The following is a 20644-nucleotide window of genomic DNA, read 5'->3' as shown; positions in this document are numbered from 1 at the left end:
AAAGATGACGCAGTTGACTCAATCAGCGAATTCGAATTCAGCTGAGAACTTGGAAGCTCAGAAGCTCAGAATACTGGAGCATTACTCAGCTTCACTAGTACTGAGGCCCCGGGGTGTGAAAATGGGCTGAGAACTTTATGCCCTGGTCGAGTCTGGTCGACCATCGGTGCCAAAGCTATACGCATCTAGGTCACCGCAATAATGAGCTTAGAAAAAGTGAAGGTCGTTGGGATTCGAGATTTGAGAGCCAATCGAGACGGGAGTCCCGAGCCAACGTTTGAGACTGAAGACTTCTCGTAATGGGTTCAATTATATATGATAGTGGCTGAGAATTTCAAGAAGCGGTGATTTGATGGAAACGGCAACACAAACTCATACCTGTGATCTCAAAAGCGCAGCAAGACGTTCTCGGCCTATGGTTCGGCGTACTAAATCAACGTGATATAGCCTGAGTGGTGAGCCTTAATTCCACTGCCTTCATTCATGTCTTTTCTCCCCAGAAAATTCAGAGTCGCTCATGTCTGCCCAACCCCAAAGGTCATTCTCCACATTATCTCTCGCGTTTTTCACTCAATTTCACGCAATCCTGGTCTCCTCTCCTTCTCGATCCTCGTTGCGCTCTACATCACAATGGAGATAGTGTTCTCCGTGGCGTTCTTTTGGGGATTCTCTGGATGGCGACCCGCTTTTCCCTTAAGCTGGAGGTTCCTACTTCTACTCCTCTTCGTGGTCCCCATCTTTTCCTTCATTCAGGTATCGCGATTTCTACTTCCCCTGCTCATCAACCGATGGAATGGGACGGTCGGAGGCATGAACCTTTCCCAGCAAGGGTATGTCATGCTCCAGCGAAATGGCGCCACCGACGCACCAACTGAACTATTGGACGCTGCCGAGGAAGAAAATGCGCTGCTGGAAAATGTCGAAGAAGGTAGTGAGCGCTCTAGACCAGTGTCTCCTACTGCGCATCTTGTGGTACCGCATCCCAAATGGTGGTGGATACAACTTCTCACATACATCGTACTTTTTTGCGCGAGCACGTGGGTCGAACTGCATTATGAGCAACCTGGTGATGTGCGCTACAGGAGTTCAATTCAGTCGGCTGTTGATCATCCTCGAAGACAAGGATATGGAAAGCAAGGTACGTTTTCTCAACATATCGAATCGAAGGTAGCTCATGCGATCTCAGAGAAAATCTTCGTTGCTGCGTTGTTCTACAACAATGAACTAGTTATTCCCTACTGGCACAACTCTCTTATCAAAGTCATCCATTATCTCGGTCCGGACAATGTGTTCGTCTCTGTTGTCGAGAGTCACAGTACCGATAGCTCCCCTCAACTCCTTCAAGCGCTAGATGCAGACCTCGAGCTTTTGGGTGTGTCGCGGCGCATACTCACAGGAGATGAGACAATTTCGAGACCTGACTATATGGGCGGGGGCGAACGCATTGAATTCTTAGCGGCTACGCGTAACCGCGCACTGGAACCCTTAATGGCAGGAGGGTATGATAGGGTCGTGTTCTCGAATGACATATTTATCGAGCCTGAGAGCTTGGTGGAGTTATTAGAGACGAACGGCGGAGACTACGATGTGGCATGCGGGCTAGACTTCGGGCATTTTGGGTAGGTACATTCAGCTGCTATGACATACCCATGGTTCTAATGGCCGGAAGCGCATATGATATGTGGGTTCTCCGAGATCGACAGGCAAAGCTAGCCAGTGCAATGTGAGTTGCCAACTTCGTGTTCATGTAGACAGTCTAATTCAATTTATTCGATACGTAGCTGGCCATATTTCTTCGACGAGGCTGACTATCATGCCATGCAGGAGGATTCTCCCGCGCCCATCTTCGCCTGCTGGAACGGTATCACCGTCTTCACTGCAGATCCTCTTATTCCGATAGCCTTGCGCTCTAACCGCACGCTTTCAAACGATCCTTTGCCATACGAATTGCCCTCAACCCACCCGGCAACGCAAGATGCCTCTATGCGCGGTCCTAGTCCTGCTCTGACTCCCCCAATAGGATTCCGCGTCTCTGCGCCAGAGGAATGTTTTTCGTCTGAAAGCTTCTTACTACCGTATGACCTTAGGCGACAGTTCAATCTGCAGCGCATGTATGTCAACCCAAGGGTCATTAATGCATACCGGTGGAGGTATGTCGCATGAAGCATTATCGGGAACGTGGCTGATGTTACATACTAGATATTATGTCTACTTCAAATGGTTCATGCGCCACCCCGTACTCCGGTGGTGGATCGAAAAAGTATACAATGGTGCATGGATGGCAAGAGCTGTGTTCGTTGTGGGCGATGCAACTCAGGTGTACCGATGGGATGGAGGGGACTGCCATCCATGGTTTTGAGAGTTTTGGCTCTGTTCAACAGACCCAGTCGCGAGGTTACGTGGCAATGAGTTAGGATTTGGACATATTCAGTTATTCACTACCTGGGAGCCGTCGCAGAAGCTGCGGAGAGTCTTCGGACATTATATTATTACCGGTACTAATCTGCCACCGACGTTTGTGCACGTCGACTCGTACGTCCACATAATCACCCATACAGCGCTTTTCCATCATACAAGACCATAATGGGGCCATCAGCGTTCATCGGTGATGGAGCCCCTTTGCACCGTCGCATCCAGCTTGAAGGTCTAGCAGTGAATATTATCGGAGCACCGTAACGGTCAAGAGAAGTCTCTTCTTTCTTCATCTCATGGGAACTGTCATAGATTGTCGTTCTCCAGTTATCCAGCATGATCAGTCCCGAGGCTATGAGTAGCTCAGCGCAGACCATGCTCAAGTCGTCCATTACATTTAAGGGAATTATGCATCATGATCCCTCTGGGTCTCTACATAAACGGAGAGCTCGCGGACACTGTTGAGGGTGGCACAATCGAGTGAGTGTCTTCACCGTACACTTGAGCGCGGTTTCATTCGTACTCGGTGGTGTCAGTCCTGGTACAAATTCTTTGTGCATAAATTCTTGCAGCAACGGGCAAGGTAGTTACTTCCATCGCAGCCGGTCAATTTATAGACATTATATAGGGATTTTGTAAATAAGTTCGGTTAAATAACTGGTTTTGTTAGGACTTTGGCTTTGAAAAGGTATAAATTCGATATATATTGTTCATAACTACAAATAATTAGAGTATAGTGTGGAGTGAAATGGTTGTAAAATAGAGATAGGCATTTAGAATAGTCAGCACTCACAACAGTTGTGAGTGCTACTGCAGCAAGACTGTAGTAGCTATATTGTCGCACTCAGAACTGTTTCGAGTGTGATGGTATGTCACATGATGTTCACGGACCTGGTAATAGTAAGAACATGAGGCTAAGGGTCGAGAGATAGCACAAGAAAACGGGGGCGAAAGAAAATTGCACTCTTATTGATTACCATCATCACATCTACCAACACATTAGGTTAGGTGGTATTGCCACAGCCCCCAAAGGAAGTGTAATGTGAGGTGAAAGCTAGAGATGGAGACTAGTCAAGTTGCAAGTTAGCCCTAGCTATGGTGTAGCTGAGAGTGCTTTCGATGGTACTGGTCATCTCATCAGGCAAACTAGTAGTTTTTATACCTGTAAAGCTGTAGATGAGAAATCTAAGCAGCTATTGTTGTTATCATATTCAAACTGATAGCAAACATGGAAGGATAAGGGTTATATCAGTACCTGGATCTATTGAACCAATGAAACACATTGGATAGGAGTTAACCAACACTGTTGCAGGACTCAAAGGTAAACAATAGGGGCTTCCCATGGGCTGTCAAAAATGCAGATAGGGGGCAATAAGATAAGATCACTGGAGGGATGGCACCTGAAGCCATTTGAGTGCGAAGTGTGAATGCAGCTTCCAAAAGGAGTGGCCGCTGGCTTGTGCATGAAATGAGAAGATCTGAGGATCAAGATTACCGAGTCAATGGTATTACCAAAACAATGGAATGAAACTAAAAGTGATGTGTGAATTGTCATGATCTGATTGGGTGTTACCCCTTGGAACATGGAACTGTCATGGAACAGAAGTCCGATGATGTGTGATGGCACTGTTCCATGCTGTCCAAATCATGGGTGACAGTGGACAAAGTGGACAGCAAGGTGGTCTGCATTTAAAGACCAAAATAGTCATCTAGATGCATATAAAGTGTGTCAATGACAGATGGATGGTATAACTTAGTTGAGTATGATGTGCTACCGCCAATATGACAATACCACTACCCTTGCACAAACCAAGCCATGGGGCTATACTTGGGGTGCGAAGCGCACTTGTGCCAATCACATCCGTCGTTGTAATAGCGCCATGGAGTTCATATATTTCTGTTTAGGCATTTGTAGACCTGTAGGTGGGCAAGATATATGGTATCTCTATGTATAGGTTTGTGTGTCATTTGCAATGCTTATGTAACATATAATGCTGAACCCTATGGCCAAACATCAACTTGCATTACATAATATTTTGCTTTTGATCCTCAACCACTGTTGTCCTATGTTAGAGTTGACTTTTGCCTTTCGTCTTGCTGGTAATCTGCATTTATTTGCTGCATCACTTATGTGAACAGTTCAGACCCTCTAGGGCAGATCTTTGTGAGATCTTGTGAGCCCTGCATCTGTTTGCTGTGATGCGCTGGTAGGGCACAACCCACAACTTCAATTCAAGATACTTGGATGTGGAATCCCTCCTGTCATGTCCGATCACACCAAAGGGGTGTGTAGTGTGGGTATGACAAGTGTAGCAGTGAGAAATCAATCTACTACAAAGTTGGGTCTTTGCTACTGGGGAGTGTTAGTCTCTGTCTAAATGACCCTAATCAACCCTACCGCAGGTAGGATGAGGATCTGCAAAAATGGGGAACAAGCGGAACAAGCGGAACTCAAGTGGAATGAAGCAGAATGAAGTGGAACTCAAACAGATAAAATGTGGAACATACAGATTCGTCGGAACTTGCAGATCAAATTGAAGGAAGTATATCACAAGGTTAGATTGATAGTGAGCATAAGTCAAAGCGGTCCTCTAGTAAGGTGAAGGAAAAGTTGGAGAAAAGTTGGAAGGTAAAAGATGGGATTCGATAAAAAACACCCAAGCCCTGAGTACCACTACTTATAGGGAACATTATTTTCAAGGAACACTGAGGTACAGGTAGTAAGTTCTCAGGAAGTGGAAGTGAAGGCAGGCAGTGCAAGGGCGCAATACTCCACAATAGGGGTCCATGCCATAAGGGCATGCGTCAATGTGATCCAGATAATGTTAGAAGCAACAGGAAGAGAGATACAGTATACCAATGGACCTGGAAGGATGGGGACAGGACATGTAAGGGTTGTCTGACGATGCGTGGGAATATCAGATAGTGCAGGCGTGTTCCGAAGGATGCATGGGAATGCGGAACACATTGGACGATGCACGGGAAACACGGAACACGCAGAATATGCGGAACTGATGTGAGATGATGTAGAAAGGACAGGGTTTTACACCTACAGTGGGAGCATTCCCCACAGCGGCTTCTGCTTTGACCACTGAATGAGCAGTCACTTCAAGTTCTGATTGCGGGCCATTGCATCTTGACGATGCATCTGCACATTCATCTCCCAGTCCAGGGTAATTCTCAGCACCACTCCATCTTCGTCACAAATGAGTCCAGTTGGGATCAGCAAACTGCTGCTGAGGGGGCAGTTGAGCATAGTAAACCAAACAAGCCAAGCAGACAGCTTCTGTAACCCCTGAGCCACAGCTGCTCCCAGTGCCTCTGGATAATCTGGAACATCAGTTTATATTTCAACTGCAGAGCTCCACCCAGCATCTAATATTGTGTCCCTAGATTCACATTCTCTTCATGCCTAACCCTTGCATCCTAATCCAGCATGGATGCCACTCTGCCTCAGTTCTCTGCCCTTGGACGATCAGGCTCCTGATTCCCAAGCTCTCTACACAATTTTCATGCCTGAAGCACAACCCCCTGTTGGCAATGTGTAAGTCCTCCTTTATTTGTTCTTATATATCATACTAATATCTTATACATGCAGATGTGGCCTCTACTACAAACTACCTGGTTCTGCTCATCCCATCAGTATGAAATCCAATATCATTTGCAAGTGCTCTCGACATGACACTTGTGTGCAGGGTTCCTCCCTTACCGACCCTCCAAGGGCTTCCAACACACCAGGCACTCTCTCTGAGACACCTTCTCAAACCCAGACACCACCTGCATCTCCAGGCATCTCATGCCATCCTATGCCATTGCCATCACCAATTTTGGCACCAGACAGTATGACTCAACCCCTTCCCTGGGTCATACCACCCTGACTACCTCAGCCAGAATTGGGTGCCGTCCAGTTTGACTGGCGTCAGCAGGGGCACAAGCAAGGTGTTGCCGTTCTGTGGTGACCATGCCTCTTCAGATGCTGCATCCAACCAGAACAGTTCCCCTTCCTCTGCTTTGAACAACTCAACTTATGAAAAATTCATGGTTTTGTACGAAAAACTTCATACTCAAACCCATTATCACCCATGTGTCCCCCATTATCGCATCTTCCCCATGGACTTCTGCTCTCCTCCATTGTGTGTTGTTCCTTCCCAACTCTGTCTTGATCTCTAACCATCTTTACCCACAACAGGTTGTCACCAATGGAAGCTTCTTCATAAGTTCACCATCATTGCTCAGCAGTCTACCTTGTGCTCAGATTTTTCTCAAGTTCATGCCCAGGAATTGTCAACACCAGACAGCATGGAAGCAGCCTGTTCTGTTTCTGCTTCTCACTGGATTTGATTGGGTATCTCATTGCTGTAATTATTGCTCAGGCTACTTATGTTCATAACAAATTGAATATGTGACGAATCAAGAATACAGTGTACATCTTACTATTGAACATTTCAGGAAACTATCCTAGTGCATTGTCCTCAAGTGATTTGGTGGCTTTCATCATGCACCAACATAGAAGGAATGCCCTTACCATCCCATGTGTAAGGAATGTAAGATACAAAGCCTGGCCCAGGTCAATGCCAGTAGTGCACATCATTGCATCTGCTTCACAACCTTTGAAGTATTCTGCAACATTGATGTCTGCTGGCTTCAGTAGATCACAGTGAGATCCTGATGACCACTCATTCAGCGCTTGAATAATCTGTGGAAGCCTGGGGGTAAGTGGTAGTGTAAGGTTGTGACCATAGATTAAATTACCAATGCTGCAGGGCAACCAGCCATTTCAGCTGAATATCCTGTGGGAGGTGGAGCACTGCCAACAGAGGGCAGTGATGTTCCAAATGATAGAACGTGCATTACAGAGTGTAACATGTCATCTCCAATCACCCCCAAATTCCCCAGAGTTAGTAGCTAGCATATATTGGACTACACCTCTTACCCCTAAAAATGCCATGTATGGTGTCTTGTTCAATGTTTCTTGGAATAGAGGGCCATGATCTGCCTTGCCTGAGTAGACAGACAGAATCTGAAATCTAACTTCTTTGAAAGCGACAAGCTCATACACTCAAGACACAAAAAAGTGCAAGTTAGACAGTGTGTAGAGGCTCCCCTTGTCCAATGTACCAAGACCATATATAGCTTGGAGTGCCTGATATAACCACGAGCACGATCTATGGTCATTGAAAGGGAGCATGAAAGATCAAAGTCACACCTGTAATGAGTGTTGCCAGTTTGCCAATGGTGCTGTGCTTGTTGATCTAGGAGAGAATTGGGAAAGTTGTGGAGCTCTGTCAGTGATGGGAAGAACTTTTGAAGCATCCCTGTGGTAAGATTTCAAAGCAAGGTGCTTGATAATGCAATGGGGAGAGCTGAAGAGCGCTTTCATAGTGATGCATTGACATCAGGCCCACTCCAAAAAAAACCGGAATCATGCTTTGAATAGGCATGCACAAATATATAAGTTTCATGCTCATATACTGACCTGCGGACCAACCAAAGGATGTTGCAGAAAGCTGGTCTCAGAATGCCCAGGTAAAAGAGCAGTGGTGTTATCAGAGAGCTTGGGAGTGCCCATAGACACTCCTTGTTGGTCTCTCCCCACTGCTTTGCAGCAGGATTTGCTAGTGTTAGAGCGCCCCAGATCACAAATAAATTTCGTTGAGCCCCAGTAATGGTGTCATAGTGGTAACGCAGATATTTGAGCTGGAAATTTTTGGGGGAACACCACAAGACAGCTGGAAGGATGCATTGAGAAGACAAAGGATATCCTGCTCTTTCTCCATCAGGTTTTGAACTGCTTTGATATTGACAGATCCCTTTCTATTGAGAACTGAGTTGCAATGACCAGCAGGGCCAACTAACTGATCATATGCAATCTTGATCATGGGTTGCAGTTGGGGCTTGTTAGCTGGTTGGTGAAAATTTGATTCCCAGTGGCCAAGATCATCAGTAAGTTGAAGCTGGGAGAAGTCATTATAGAGTGACTGATGCATATCAGGTAAAATGGTTTGGACAGTGGAGGAAAATTGGTGAATTAGCCTCCTGGTAAGAGACCCTAGCTGGGACAATTGGACACAGTGAAAAACACTGCCAGCGTCTGGAATCATGACAGATTGGCCGTCATTGGAAAAGATGAAACCGTATTCCATGTGTTCAAGTCTTGCTGCTGATGTGACCTTGGCCCATACAGTCTTAAAATGGGTGTAGGGCATTGTAAAACCCATATTGGTGTCATCAGCAGGGTGAACAAATGCTTGATTTTTGAACAGTAAACTAGTAGTAGGATTAATCATTATATTAGATTCTAAACAAAGTTTGGAGGAAAATGCACCCTAGAACCAATACTTTATTAAGGCACTGTCCTGGGCCTGCATTCTCTGAGTCTGCAGCAAAGAACCCATTGGAAACAAGGACTTCAACATGGCTGCTGTTCAGATCATGGCCTGGCAATCCTGGTAAATTCTCCTGAAAATCCATGTTCTGCATTGCATCTTCATCCTACAAGGAAAACAGTCAAAAAGTGATGGGTTCAAGGAAGTGCAGGCACAAACAGTCATGTGACCATCCCTATGCGGGTGTCCCCCTCCCAATGTGGGTGTCCCCCTCCCAATGTGGGTGTCCCCCCCCTATGTAAGTGTCCCCCTCCCAATGCAGGTGTCCCCCCCTATGTAAGTGTCCCCCTCCCAATGCGGGTGTCCCCCCCTATGTAAGTGTCCCCCTCCCAATGTGGGCATCCCCCTTTAGGTTAATAGATAATTGTAGGTTTCGTAGGTGGATGGCTCAGTGCTTGAGACCCTAACCCTAACTTAGGGTTTAAATTTGCAGGAGGATAACTACTTGCCTTTTTGGGTGACCCTAACCCTAGACTAGGGAGGCAATATGCAGGAGATGCTGTGGGATGGCCAGCGGCTCCCTATGGGGACTGTGGCAGGTGAGAAGCCGATTGATTCTTGTGTGCACGTGACCTGTGTGCACTTCACACATGCGTGGTCCCCTCAGGGAGCTGCACCTGTCTAAGGGAGAACAGGGGTCATGTGATGCAACACATCACTGTTTGTTGGTTGAACAGATGGACATGTTCTGTCACGTGACCCCCGTTCTCCCTTGGATAGGTGTGGCTCCCTGAGGGGACTGTGTGTGTGAGCTTTGCAACAGATCACACAATGTGTGTCCATTTGTTGAATCAACATAGACACATTGTGTCACGTGACCTCTGGTTTGATGCGAATATTTGCGGCTCCCTGAGGGGACCACATGTGGGGGCCTTGCACCATATCACAACACATAACGCGTCAATGTTGGTTGGTTGAATGAACACTGACCTGTTGTGTCATATGACCCCCATTCTCCCTTGGATAGGCGCAGCTCCCTGAGGGGACTGCGCATGTGTGAAGTGCAAATAGGCCACGTGATGCGACACATCAACGTTGGTTGAATCAATGTTGACGTGTTGTGTCACGTGACCCCCATTCTCCCTTGGACAGGCATGGCTCCCTGAGGGGACTGTGTGTGAGAGCTTTGCAACAGATCACATGACATGACCCATCCATTGGTTGAATCAATGTTGACGCGTTGCATCATGTGGCCTGTTTGCACTTCACACATGCGCGGTCCCCTCAGGGAGCCACACCTGTCCAAGGGAGAATGGGGGTCACATGACACAACAGGTCAGTGTTCATTCAACCAACCAATGTTGATGCGTCATGTGTTGTGGTATGGTGCAAGGCCCCCACATGCAGTCCCCTCAGGGAGCTGCAGATGTTCGCATCAAACCAGAGGTCACGTGACACAACACGTCACAGTTGATTCAACCAAATGCTGATGTGTTGTGTCACATGACCTGCTGTAATGCTACACATTGCGGTCCCCCCAGGGACCCGTGAATGCACTGTGTCTGTCCACAGTGTCCATCCACAGCATCCGTCCACAGTGTCCATCCACAGCATCCGTCCACAGCGTTCGTCCACAGCGTCCATCCACAGCGTCCATCCACACCTGAAGTCTGGACCAATCACTGTGGACACACACAGTCCCCACAGGTGGCCATGGTGCCCCATCCACTGCTGAGTCGAGTTTCTGGATAATGGTGTTTTTACCAGTGGAGTTTGAACTTCGTTCACAATGCCATCTCTCTTCCCTACTTATTCTTCTTTCCAGACTGTCACATTTCCCTCCTTTTCTCACCCCCACCTGGAACAACCAACCCCCCATCTCCACCACTGTCCCCATCCTCTCCCACTCTCCATGGCCCAAATTTCAAAGGCGAAACAGTCAGCCCATCTGCATTGGGCACGGGAAAGGCAGGCACACTTGCCAGCTGCCAGGCAAGCGGAGGAACTTGTAAGTCATCGCCCTCAGTTGTTCATTTTACTAATCAATTGCACCCCATAGGTGAGAGTGCCCTCTTGTGCTGCTCAGCCAAGGTGCAGCAGGCCCAGACACCAGGTTCTGGTCCCTGGACCTGGAGTGTATCTTGGCACGCGGTCACATGCTGGAGCTGCAGCGCACTCCATGATGTAAGTCCCTCCCTCTCTCTCTTCATTCACATTATCTGACCCAAACATAAGGTGGGTATATTGCCCCCACCTGCGCCCTCACCCTCACCCCCACTCCCACCCCCACCCACTCCTGTCATGTTTTCCCCCCCCGGTCATCAAGGGGGAGGCAAGTGATGTCTTCCGCATCCTCCCCAAGATAGAGGAATGCCTCACCATCAAGAAGGAACCCCTCCCCTTCAAGCTGAAGGATGCTGACATGATGCAGGAGGTCATAAAGAAGGAGGAGATTAAGGAGGAAGCAGTCCTCCAGGATGTGAGTGATCCCAACAGCTGTTGTTGTTCTTAGATACTCCATACAGTACATCTACTGTCTTGAAAGTAGCTACAATGATAGTTACATACTTCTTCTTCACAACCTTCAAGTATAGTTGACCTACTCACCTACTCATCTAACCACAGGAACGGGTCAATGAATGACAGGACGACGGAGTTGGGGGAGCTTGAGAATCATCAGGCGGAGAGAGCAGAGGGTCGTGTAGTCAGTATAGTAGCTTAATTGCTGTCTTAGTTACATATCAATATATTGTGTGTCAAACTCATCCTTTACTGCCTTATGGAAGACTAGCGCAAAAAACCCCAGTACCACCATGAATGCCAATGCAAACATGACTACAACTGGTCGTACTGCCAAGTGCCGTTGCATGAGCAGAGACAGTGTGTCAGAGCCACCAAGTTGTACAAGTGGTGCCACCAGCCATACTAGGCTGCAACCAGTCCTGACTGAGGGAGTCAGGGTGACATGCACCTGAATGGTCAGCGGCTCCCTCAGGGGACCGCAAATGTGTTGGCATGTTGATGAGCACCTGGTGCACAACCCTGGCTGTGAGAGAAAGCATGTGCTTCATGGCCGACTGTCAGTCACACATCTCATGGCTCCCTGAGGGGACTGCATCCAGCAGCCTGAACATTTGTCAAGGGGGATTATTAATTTTTGATAGGATCTGTTGGCAGTGGTGGGTCCTTTGTGTGATGTGGTTGTTGAGTGATTTGTTATTCATGCTACTGGTGTGATGAGGGTGACAGGATCGTTGTTTCAGGATCTGTTGTATCACACATGTTATCTGACAAGCACATTGAATTGACAGCATGCCAGTGGTGTGACTGATGACTGATTCCCGCTGAGATCCCAGTGCTTCATGTGGTTGGATGGCAGGGCAGCGTGTTTCTCATATCCACCTGGAGGGTGTTGATTAATGGACGCAACAGCTCCCAAAGAAAGCTGCCTCACTTGATGATTGCTGATGTCTTGCCATCTTGGCAAGACATGGCTGATGATTTGTGAGATCTCATAGTGATGGCAGGGATTGGCCAACACACAGGTTAGGTTGCTTCAAGGTGTTGGCCATGAATTGTGACGATCACCCGGGCACATTAGAAAAATAATTGTAATGATCACCCGGGCACATCAGAGAAATCAACCAACTCCCACCTGGACAAATGTGGCAAGAGACATGTTGCCTCATACCTGCTAGCAGGTGCCAGCTCCCAATGGGAGCCATTGCCTTTGGCGGGATGGCGTCATTTCACTTGCCCCATTTGTCCAGGTGTGAGTTGGTTGATTTTTCTAATGTGCCTGGGCGATTGTCACAATTCATGGCCAATGCCTTGAAGCAACCTAACCTGTGTGTCAGCCAATCCCTGCCATCACTGTGAGATCTCACAAATCATCAGCCATGTCTTGCCAAGATGGCAAGACATCAGCAATCATCAAGTGAGGCAGCTCTCTTTGGGAGCTGTTGCATCCATTGATCAACACCCTCCAGGCAGATATGAGAAACACGCTGCCCTGCCACCCAACCACATGAAGCACTCGAAGCCCTGAACCAGCCCTGAGGGTGATGCAATTTCCCCATGTAGTTATTGATCATGGCACAATCTCAATATCCCTGAAAAATATCATTTTAAGTGCAAATGAAATAGTACAGCAGATACATTATATGTAGCTAGTGCACAGTGGAACTGAAACCATGAATGACTCACAACCCACCACCTCACATATCACTGCGTAAGTCTACCAATGCAGGTCCCACTCACTAGCAACTAATCTGACACACCACAGAATCACCTCACCATGAGCAAAAACCTTCAAAGCACTGTGTTGATGATCCTCCTCACTGGCAAGCATTGGATCTTTGATGACAAGAGCGGTACACTGGAAGATGTGTTTGGGCTGGATGAAAAAATGTTTGAAGTCCTGAATCCACACCTCACCAATAAGCAGCGCAAGTCATTGTGCGCGATGATCGAGGCGGTATCACAGAGAAAGTCAGCTGATGCACGTCACAAAGTCCTGGAAGGGAAGAGCGAGGGTGGATGGAGTGCTGGTCGCAACACCTTAAAGATCTGGTTTAATAAACAAAAAATATCACTGAAAATGGCCCAGCACATTGACAATGTCTGGGATTCTCTAGGACTCTTACCCTTGCAACTCATTCAAGAAGGACTGGAGGAGGGCAAAAAATTTCCAAACATCCTGGACTCTGAGCATGCTAAGGAGGACATGCTGATTGCAATCTTGGGAGACCATACCAATGAACCGCTCCTGCATGGTGATTTTTGCAATGCAGCAACAACAATCAACCACCATGCCTGGGAGCGTCACTGTAAACACTTCAAGCATGCCCAGGACTCATTGCCCAGGAAGCGACTTACTGCGAGTGTGGCCATCAAAGGTATGAGTACAACCATGACTATCGGGATAGATGAACTCACACTGAGACAGCAATTGAGGATGCAGACGAAGTGAGTGTGAAGATGTTTTATGACACTATGAAAGCCGTCAAAGCTCTGCGCATGACAGTGGCATGGTTCCCACAGGAGGATGACCATGTTGCAGAATATGAAGAGTTCTTGAAGGAAGTCATTGTGACTGTGATTGCAAAATCAAGGAAAGTGCCAAAGGAGAAAGTGACCATAGAGAGCGAAAAGACTCCAGGCAGTGCATACTGTTGTGGTCCCCTATGGGAGCTGTCTAGGTGTCATGCACTGATGACACTTTGCAGGACAGTGGGGTGCTGTGTGTGTGCGGAAGGTCAAGGCAGGGTCCCTCACTGCAGCTGGTGATGTTGAAGAGATTTGGGCACTCTATGTGTAGCTCTTCAAGACAGAACCTGGTTAGTTGGAGGTGCCCTGGGTTGAAGATGATGATGAACCTAGTGGCAGAGATGATTGGAACAGTAACTGTGAAGATCTTGGCATGGATGGTTGGCGAGAGATGGACAATGACACGTTGAATCACCTCCTTCAGTTCCCTGGTGGCAAGCCACCGCTGTTTGCCAAATTTCGATCGAAAAATGGTTTGTGTGCCTGGGATGAGGGTGTGTCACAGAAGTTTGTGGTGGAGAACGACAATATGGAACCATTGTTGCTGCTGTGGCATCAGCATGTAGGTGTTGTGGCCATCATGGATAAGATATGGATGTCTTAAGAGAAAGAGGGTAATACACCAGGTATTCTAATTGCTGACGAAGTCGGTGTCGGGAAGACAGCACTTACAATGGGCACAATTGCCTTTGCCATCGATGCATACTGGGTGCAACGAGTGGCTGCTGGACGAGGCAAACCTGCCGGGGTGATGTCAAATATCAACCTCAGCAACCTCCACCCAGCCCCCATCCTTGGTGAGTCAACTGTGTCATTGGACACTCCCCTGAGGGAGCCAGTGCATGGGTCAGCAGTGTGGCTCATCATGGTGCATGTGGTCCCCTTGGGGAGCTGCATGGGGTGGCTGGCAAAATCTGCTGGGCAGCATGTTGACAGTCCCCAGAGGGAGCTGTGGTGGGTGCACACACTGGTTGGTTGTCTAGTGTGCATGCGGTCCCCGTACAGAGCCATTGGTGGTATGGCCACATGTTGGCAGTCCAGCATCCACACAGTCCCTGTAGGGAGCTGTCAGCTGATCACAGTCAATGAACAGTAGCTCACCCTCCATATCTCCCTCACAGCAGAACACCCTTTCTTTGCAGGTCGAGCTGCAATTCCCAATCTGCCACATGTCATTGTTGTGCTGAAATCCTTGATCAATCAGTGGTACTCCAAGCTGCACACCTTCTTTGTGCCCAGAGCCGTTGAGATATACAAGTATCTGACAGCAGAAATTGAGTTTGGAGAGTTCTGGAATGGTCCTTGGGCCACATTGACCACACCATTCATTCACCGCATCATCCTGGTCACTCACTCAGTGAGTCTGGTTAGATAGCCCAAGATTTGGTTTCTGACTAGACAACAGGTCATGGGCATGGGCGGGAAAGTCTTCGACACACGCCAAGGTGTTGCAGGACACAACAGCAACAAAGTGGCCAACAAGACACAACATCTAAAACTCCATAAACAGGCACCTAATTGTCTGTGGGCGGGCCATGAATTCCTCATGGCTTCCATTGATGAAGTCCATGAGATGCGTAACCGAACTGCTAGCTCCTATGTGGCCCTTGAGGTCACCAAGGCCTCAATTATTAAGCTCCTATCATTAGGCACTTTGTTGTACACTGGCCCGATGGTACACCACATGTCCTTCCTGGTCAGCACTAACTCAAATCCTTCCCAGGACCTTTGCAATGTTGGTCGGTTAGTGTGGATTCCACATTTCATGGGCAAGGAAGGTGATGAGCATGACAAAGAGCATACCAAACAACTTCAAGCTGTACGTCAGGCAATGACGAAGCAGGACAAGAAAGATGCAGCCACACACTGCCCAGCTGATAGCAGGTGGACCGACCAACTGTGATGAGCCTGAAGGCAGGTTGCATATACGCAATGTAACAAGTGGATGGATCGCTAACATCAAGTGAGGGTACAGTGAGCGAGTGATTTGATGGACTGTCAACTCCATGACATCCAATCAAAAGAAGATCAATGACATGCTGAAGCCGTACAAGATGCTCATTTTTCCTGTGCATCTTGATGAAACTGAGCTGGAGATCAACATGAGTGTCATGGCACAGATTACGGGCTCGTGAGTACATGGCTCCCTCAGGGGACTGCGTGCATGCACTGACATTCCATCATTGTACAGATCTTTGGTTGCAGCACTGGATTATGGCGCAAGTTTCAATATGGTGTGTTGCCGGTCCCCTCAGGGAGCCACCCACTGACAAGTGTCCAGGTTTTCTACCTTGATGGCCACACAAAAGTTGCATTCCCACATCACACTTCCCCAATGTACCCCACTGTCAAGTCACTCACTGAGTGGGACAAGGTAAGATCATCCAAGGTCGACACATTGGTCACCCTGCTAGGGTGGCAGCTTGAATCGGACGATCATCACATATTTCAGGTCAAGGACAAAGACGCAAGTACCAAGGCTGGCGAATCGGCCAAAGTCTTAAGTCCTCCTCCTGCATTGATTGAGAAGGATGCACAACCGCACGAGACACCAACCCTCATCTCGCTGAAGCCCAATGCACGCTATGTGCCAATGAAAGACCTCATGACCAAGGGCACACACAAGATCCTGGTATACATCAAATTTCCTATGATGGCCCCCCTCCTCGTGTCTGTCCTGAAGTTGTTCAACATCATCCCTCTTGTTATCCATGGTGGACATGGTATTGAAGAGTGCAATGAGACTGTGCAAAAGTTCCACTCCGACCCGAAGGTGAGGCTTCTCATTTTTTCTAGCATTGGTGCTGTCGGCCTTAATCTCACTGCGGCGAGCATCGTCATTCTCTTCATGAGTGTTGACTCAACCTGTCAGTCATTGACACACACTCACTTACCAACAGGACCAATGTTGGTCTCGCATGTTGGTCAATCAGATTATTGGGCAAGCATGGTGCCTGGGACAGCAAAGAGAAGGTATTTATATGATCATTTCAGAAATACATTTCAAAGTTGTAAAAAAATATCTTCTGGTGTGCTGGTACATATGTTAGAGGGTACTTCCAGGATGGATATGAGCCAACAATCAAAGAAAACAGCAGTTCGGTTATGGAGATATTGCCAAAATACTGACTTTTTAGCCCCACCACCATATGTCACAAATACTGACCTCCAGATGGTCTGGGACCATCACCAATTGATTCCTACACCTGAAAAACCCCAGGACAGTCCTTTACAGTAGTGGTTTCAAGTTAAAATAAAGTACAGAAAAATATAGGAGGTAGGAGGGAGGAGGAGGACCTTGTATATCTCAAGAACACAATTTTTTCTGGGAAATCTGGCTCGACCATCGTGTTCAGAGGGATCAAGAGCCTCCAGGAAAAATGTTTTTGGAGCACTGGCAAGTCATGGGAAGTCTGTAAAAATTGATCTTTGTAGGGGGTATGAGGCAAACTGACCTATTTTAATTCAAACAGGCTAGAAATACTCTGGGACCATCTCCAATGGATTTCTGAGATAATAAAACACTAGGAACACCCTTTGACATATTGGTATATACATAATATCAAGATATATGAGATAGGAGGGGGGAGTGGGACCTTGTATATCTCAAGAACCTGATTTTTTCTGGGAAATCTGGCTTGACCATCATGTTCAGAGGGATCAATAGCCCTTGGGAAAAATGCTGTTTGAGCCCCAGCAACTCATGGGAAGTCTGTAAAATTTGATCTTTGTAGGAGGGTATGAGGCAAACTGACATATTTCAATTCAGACAGGCTGGGAATACTCTGGGACCATCTCCAATCAATTCCTGTGATCTTAAAACACTAGGAACATTCTTTTACATATTAGTCTTCACATAATATCAAGATATATGAGATAGGAGGGGGGATGGGGACCTTGTATATCTCAAGAATCTGATTTTTTCTGGGAAATCTGGCTTGACCATCATTTTCAGAGGGATCAAGAGCCCTTGGGAAAAATGCTGTTTGAGCCCCAGCAACTCATGGGAAGTCTGTAAAAATCGATCTTTGTAGGGGGGTATGAGGCAAACTGACACATCACAATTCACATGGGCCCAGTGTCACGAATTCCAAACACAAACCATCTTTCGTTCCTTGGCTTTCCTCCGGCTACTTCTAGTTACTGAACTGATCACGTGACTTCACTTCCTGTCACATCTTCACCTCTTCACATATCACCCATTACTTCTCCGATTGGCTCCCCTACTCCACAGGCTAGAACAATCCCACTTCCCAAAGAAGAGCCAGTTGGATCTTGGGTTTCTATTTAGTTGCCGTCTTACTCATTTGCTTATATATCATGATGTCATGATCAGTCATCCGCAGTATTGTATGACTCTTTTCTCATTGGCTGATTTCTTTCATACTCAGATATCTCCTATTCAATGTTATGTATATAAGTAGGTTAGTTAGCGTAAGTACTCCTTAGACTTAACCTCTTCATTCTCTACAGTTGTAGTAGACCTAGATGTTCACGCTCAATCTATCTTGTTCTCATCATCATCTGTGACCGAGTCCTAGTGGTTGTTGTCTTGACTTTACCATTCGGTGAACTCAGGTCATAACACCCAGATGACTCTGAGACCATCTTCAATCAATTAATATAATCCAAAAACACTAGAAACATCCTTTTATACATCAGTATTGACATGGAATCATGCCTCTGGGCACAGTAGGTAGGGGGAGGGGGTAGCATCACTCTGGAATATGATTTTTTTGGACCAAACCAGTGTTCCCATTGGATTCAAATGGCTCAATAACCCCGGAAACAAGTTCTATTTGAAGCCAAGCAAGTCATATGAAAGCTCAAAAAATCAATCATTGAGTGAGGCAGCATCAGGAGTGACACTGCTTACATAAGCAAAAGTGGTCAACCTGAACATAGGTGGGTGACTTTACAACAACATGACTTTGAAATATCAAATTGTTGTTCCTACTGGTCTATGGCTTCAGAAATAAGCCTGAGATCAAGCCATGCAAGCCATACAAAGGCTGAAAAAATCGACTTTGGGTGAGGGCCTCAGCACAACAGGACTTGATACCTCATCACTTTGGAACATGATTTTTGTGCACCAAACAAATGCTGCTGTCAGATTCATGAGGCTTAATAACCTCTAGAACAAGTCCTATCTTGAGCCAGGCAGGTCATGTGAAGGCTGAAAAAAATCAATCTTAGAGGGTGATGTAGCATGATAGGGGTGTTCAACTTTTGAAAATGATTTATACACAAGAAATGGGCATGCCCACTCGATTTATATGGTTCAATAACTTCAGAAACAAGTTCAAGATCAAGCCATGTGAGTCATATGAAGTCTAGAAAAATCAGTCTTGGAGGGAAAGGCAGCATGACATAGTTGGTCAACTTTGGAACATGATTTTTTTGGACAAACTGAGCATTACCAGTGCATTCAGGGGCTTCATAATCTTAAGAAAGAGTCCTAGTTAAAGTCAGACAAGACAGATGAAGGCTGAAAAACTCGAGCTTGGAGTGGGGCATCATGACAGGGGTAGTGAAAACAGCACTGGAGATGTTTGAGGTCAATCAGTCTCAAAAAAGAGAAGAAAGAGGTGGATGGTTTGCCATATTCTATATTCTTCCCATTATATTGCCTTTGAATCTCATCATAGAATAATTGGAGCCAAATCACAAGGATTTAGGGTGACATACTCATGACTGTACCTATGACTGTATCTACACCCACACAGTGGCCTGAAGTGCTGCATTTTCTATGGATCTATCCTCTCATTTGTACTATAGTAGTATATAGGGTGTCAGAGGAAGTGTAGTGAGTATTATCATTGGTCACTGTATCATTCAGCCTAAAGGTAAGATAAATCTCATGTCTATGAATTTTCTACTTCTAATAATAAGCCAGAATGTGTAATGCCATCATATTTCTTCCTCTCACTTTACCTGACATTTCTTATATATGCAAATATGCAAAATTTCATCAAGTTTCTTCCAATGACAAGATGTGGTCTTGTTTGACACTGATTATGGAAGCAAAAATGCGGTCAACTTGAACCAAAAATTTTCTCTTTCTTTCTTTCTTCTCACTCACTCACTTATTTACTTATTTACTTACTCATTTAATCCTGTCACTATCTTTACTTTGTACTTTACTTATGAACCTGGGGCTTATGTTGGTGTCACCCTTCCATGAGGGTCCTACCATTGATTATGGTAGCAACATTTTTCGCTTCTGAGGGTTTTTTTACTTGTTATTTTACTTTACTTCTGGGCCTGAGAGCTTTTGTTGGTCTCACCCTTCTATGGGGGTACCACCATTGATTATGGTGCCAGCATATTTCGCTTCTGGGATCTTTTTTTTACTTTTTACTTTACTGATGGACCTGGGGCTTATGTTGGTGTCACCCTTCCATGAGGGTCCTACCATTGATTATGGTGCCAACAAATTTTGGTTCTCAGGTTTTTTTTGACTTTTTACTTTACTTTCCTTGTAAATCTGAGAGCTTATATTGGTGTCATTCTTCTATGATGGTATTACCATTGATAATGGTGCCAGCATATTTCACTCCTGGAGGCTTTTGATGTTGTCATTCTGGAGGCTTTATTGTTTGCATCTTTATTAATGATAATAATAGTAGACCCTAATAAGACTAATAAATTTCGCTTTGAAGGATTTTGTTATTGGTGTCCCCCACTATGTGGGTCAAACCATTATTATAATGATTAATTGTCGTTAGGGAAGGCATTGTGTGTTGATATCACCCTACATGAGTGTCTAAGTGTTAACTTACATCAGCCCAAAAGACTCTGAGATTATCTTCAATCTATTTATATGACTGTAAAATACTGGGAATGCACTTTTATGC

At 46.3% G+C, this 20644-nt stretch overlaps 4 protein-coding genes across 4 annotated transcripts; all 4 read left to right on the top strand.

Annotated features, from left to right (window-relative positions):
* Positions 1-837: 837 nt before the first annotated feature.
* On the top strand, positions 838-2359 carry EDB91DRAFT_1055570 (glycosyltransferase family 69 protein; the record flags this gene model as incomplete). Its single annotated transcript, XM_041313931.1, has 5 exons — positions 838-1138; positions 1187-1619; positions 1670-1723; positions 1782-2150; positions 2200-2359. The coding sequence occupies 5 exons, from the start codon at positions 838-840 to the stop codon at positions 2357-2359; spliced, it is 1317 nt and encodes a 438-aa protein (XP_041175675.1).
* A 3493-nt stretch (positions 2360-5852) lies between these two features.
* Positions 5853-6629, top strand: EDB91DRAFT_1249932 (uncharacterized protein; the record flags this gene model as incomplete). Its single annotated transcript, XM_041323159.1, has 5 exons — positions 5853-5956; positions 6011-6252; positions 6304-6330; positions 6386-6545; positions 6602-6629. 5 exons carry the CDS (start codon positions 5853-5855, stop codon positions 6627-6629), a joined length of 561 nt encoding a protein of 186 aa, XP_041175674.1.
* A 3380-nt stretch (positions 6630-10009) lies between these two features.
* On the top strand, positions 10010-11381 carry EDB91DRAFT_1083296 (uncharacterized protein; the record flags this gene model as incomplete). Its single annotated transcript, XM_041315609.1, has 5 exons — positions 10010-10073; positions 10564-10746; positions 10798-10922; positions 11065-11217; positions 11364-11381. The coding sequence occupies 5 exons, from the start codon at positions 10010-10012 to the stop codon at positions 11379-11381; spliced, it is 543 nt and encodes a 180-aa protein (XP_041175673.1).
* A 1654-nt stretch (positions 11382-13035) lies between these two features.
* EDB91DRAFT_1083295 (uncharacterized protein) lies at positions 13036-17025 on the top strand (the record flags this gene model as incomplete). Its single annotated transcript, XM_041315608.1, has 15 exons — positions 13036-13636; positions 13687-13902; positions 13967-14052; positions 14083-14281; positions 14393-14584; positions 14619-14741; positions 14930-15144; positions 15193-15483; positions 15511-15606; positions 15812-15918; positions 15979-16021; positions 16069-16161; positions 16240-16560; positions 16688-16760; positions 16838-17025. 15 exons carry the CDS (start codon positions 13036-13038, stop codon positions 17023-17025), a joined length of 2844 nt encoding a protein of 947 aa, XP_041175672.1.
* Between the last annotated feature and the right edge of the window lie 3619 nt (positions 17026-20644).

Source organism: Suillus paluster (assembly GCF_016628075.1).
Source record: "Suillus paluster strain FC165 chromosome Unknown EDB91scaffold_38, whole genome shotgun sequence".
NCBI classification, from domain to species: Eukaryota; Fungi; Basidiomycota; class Agaricomycetes; order Boletales; family Suillaceae; genus Suillus; species Suillus paluster.
The sequence above is the reverse complement of the archived record's forward strand: the minus strand, read 5'-3'. Positions and strand labels throughout refer to the sequence as shown.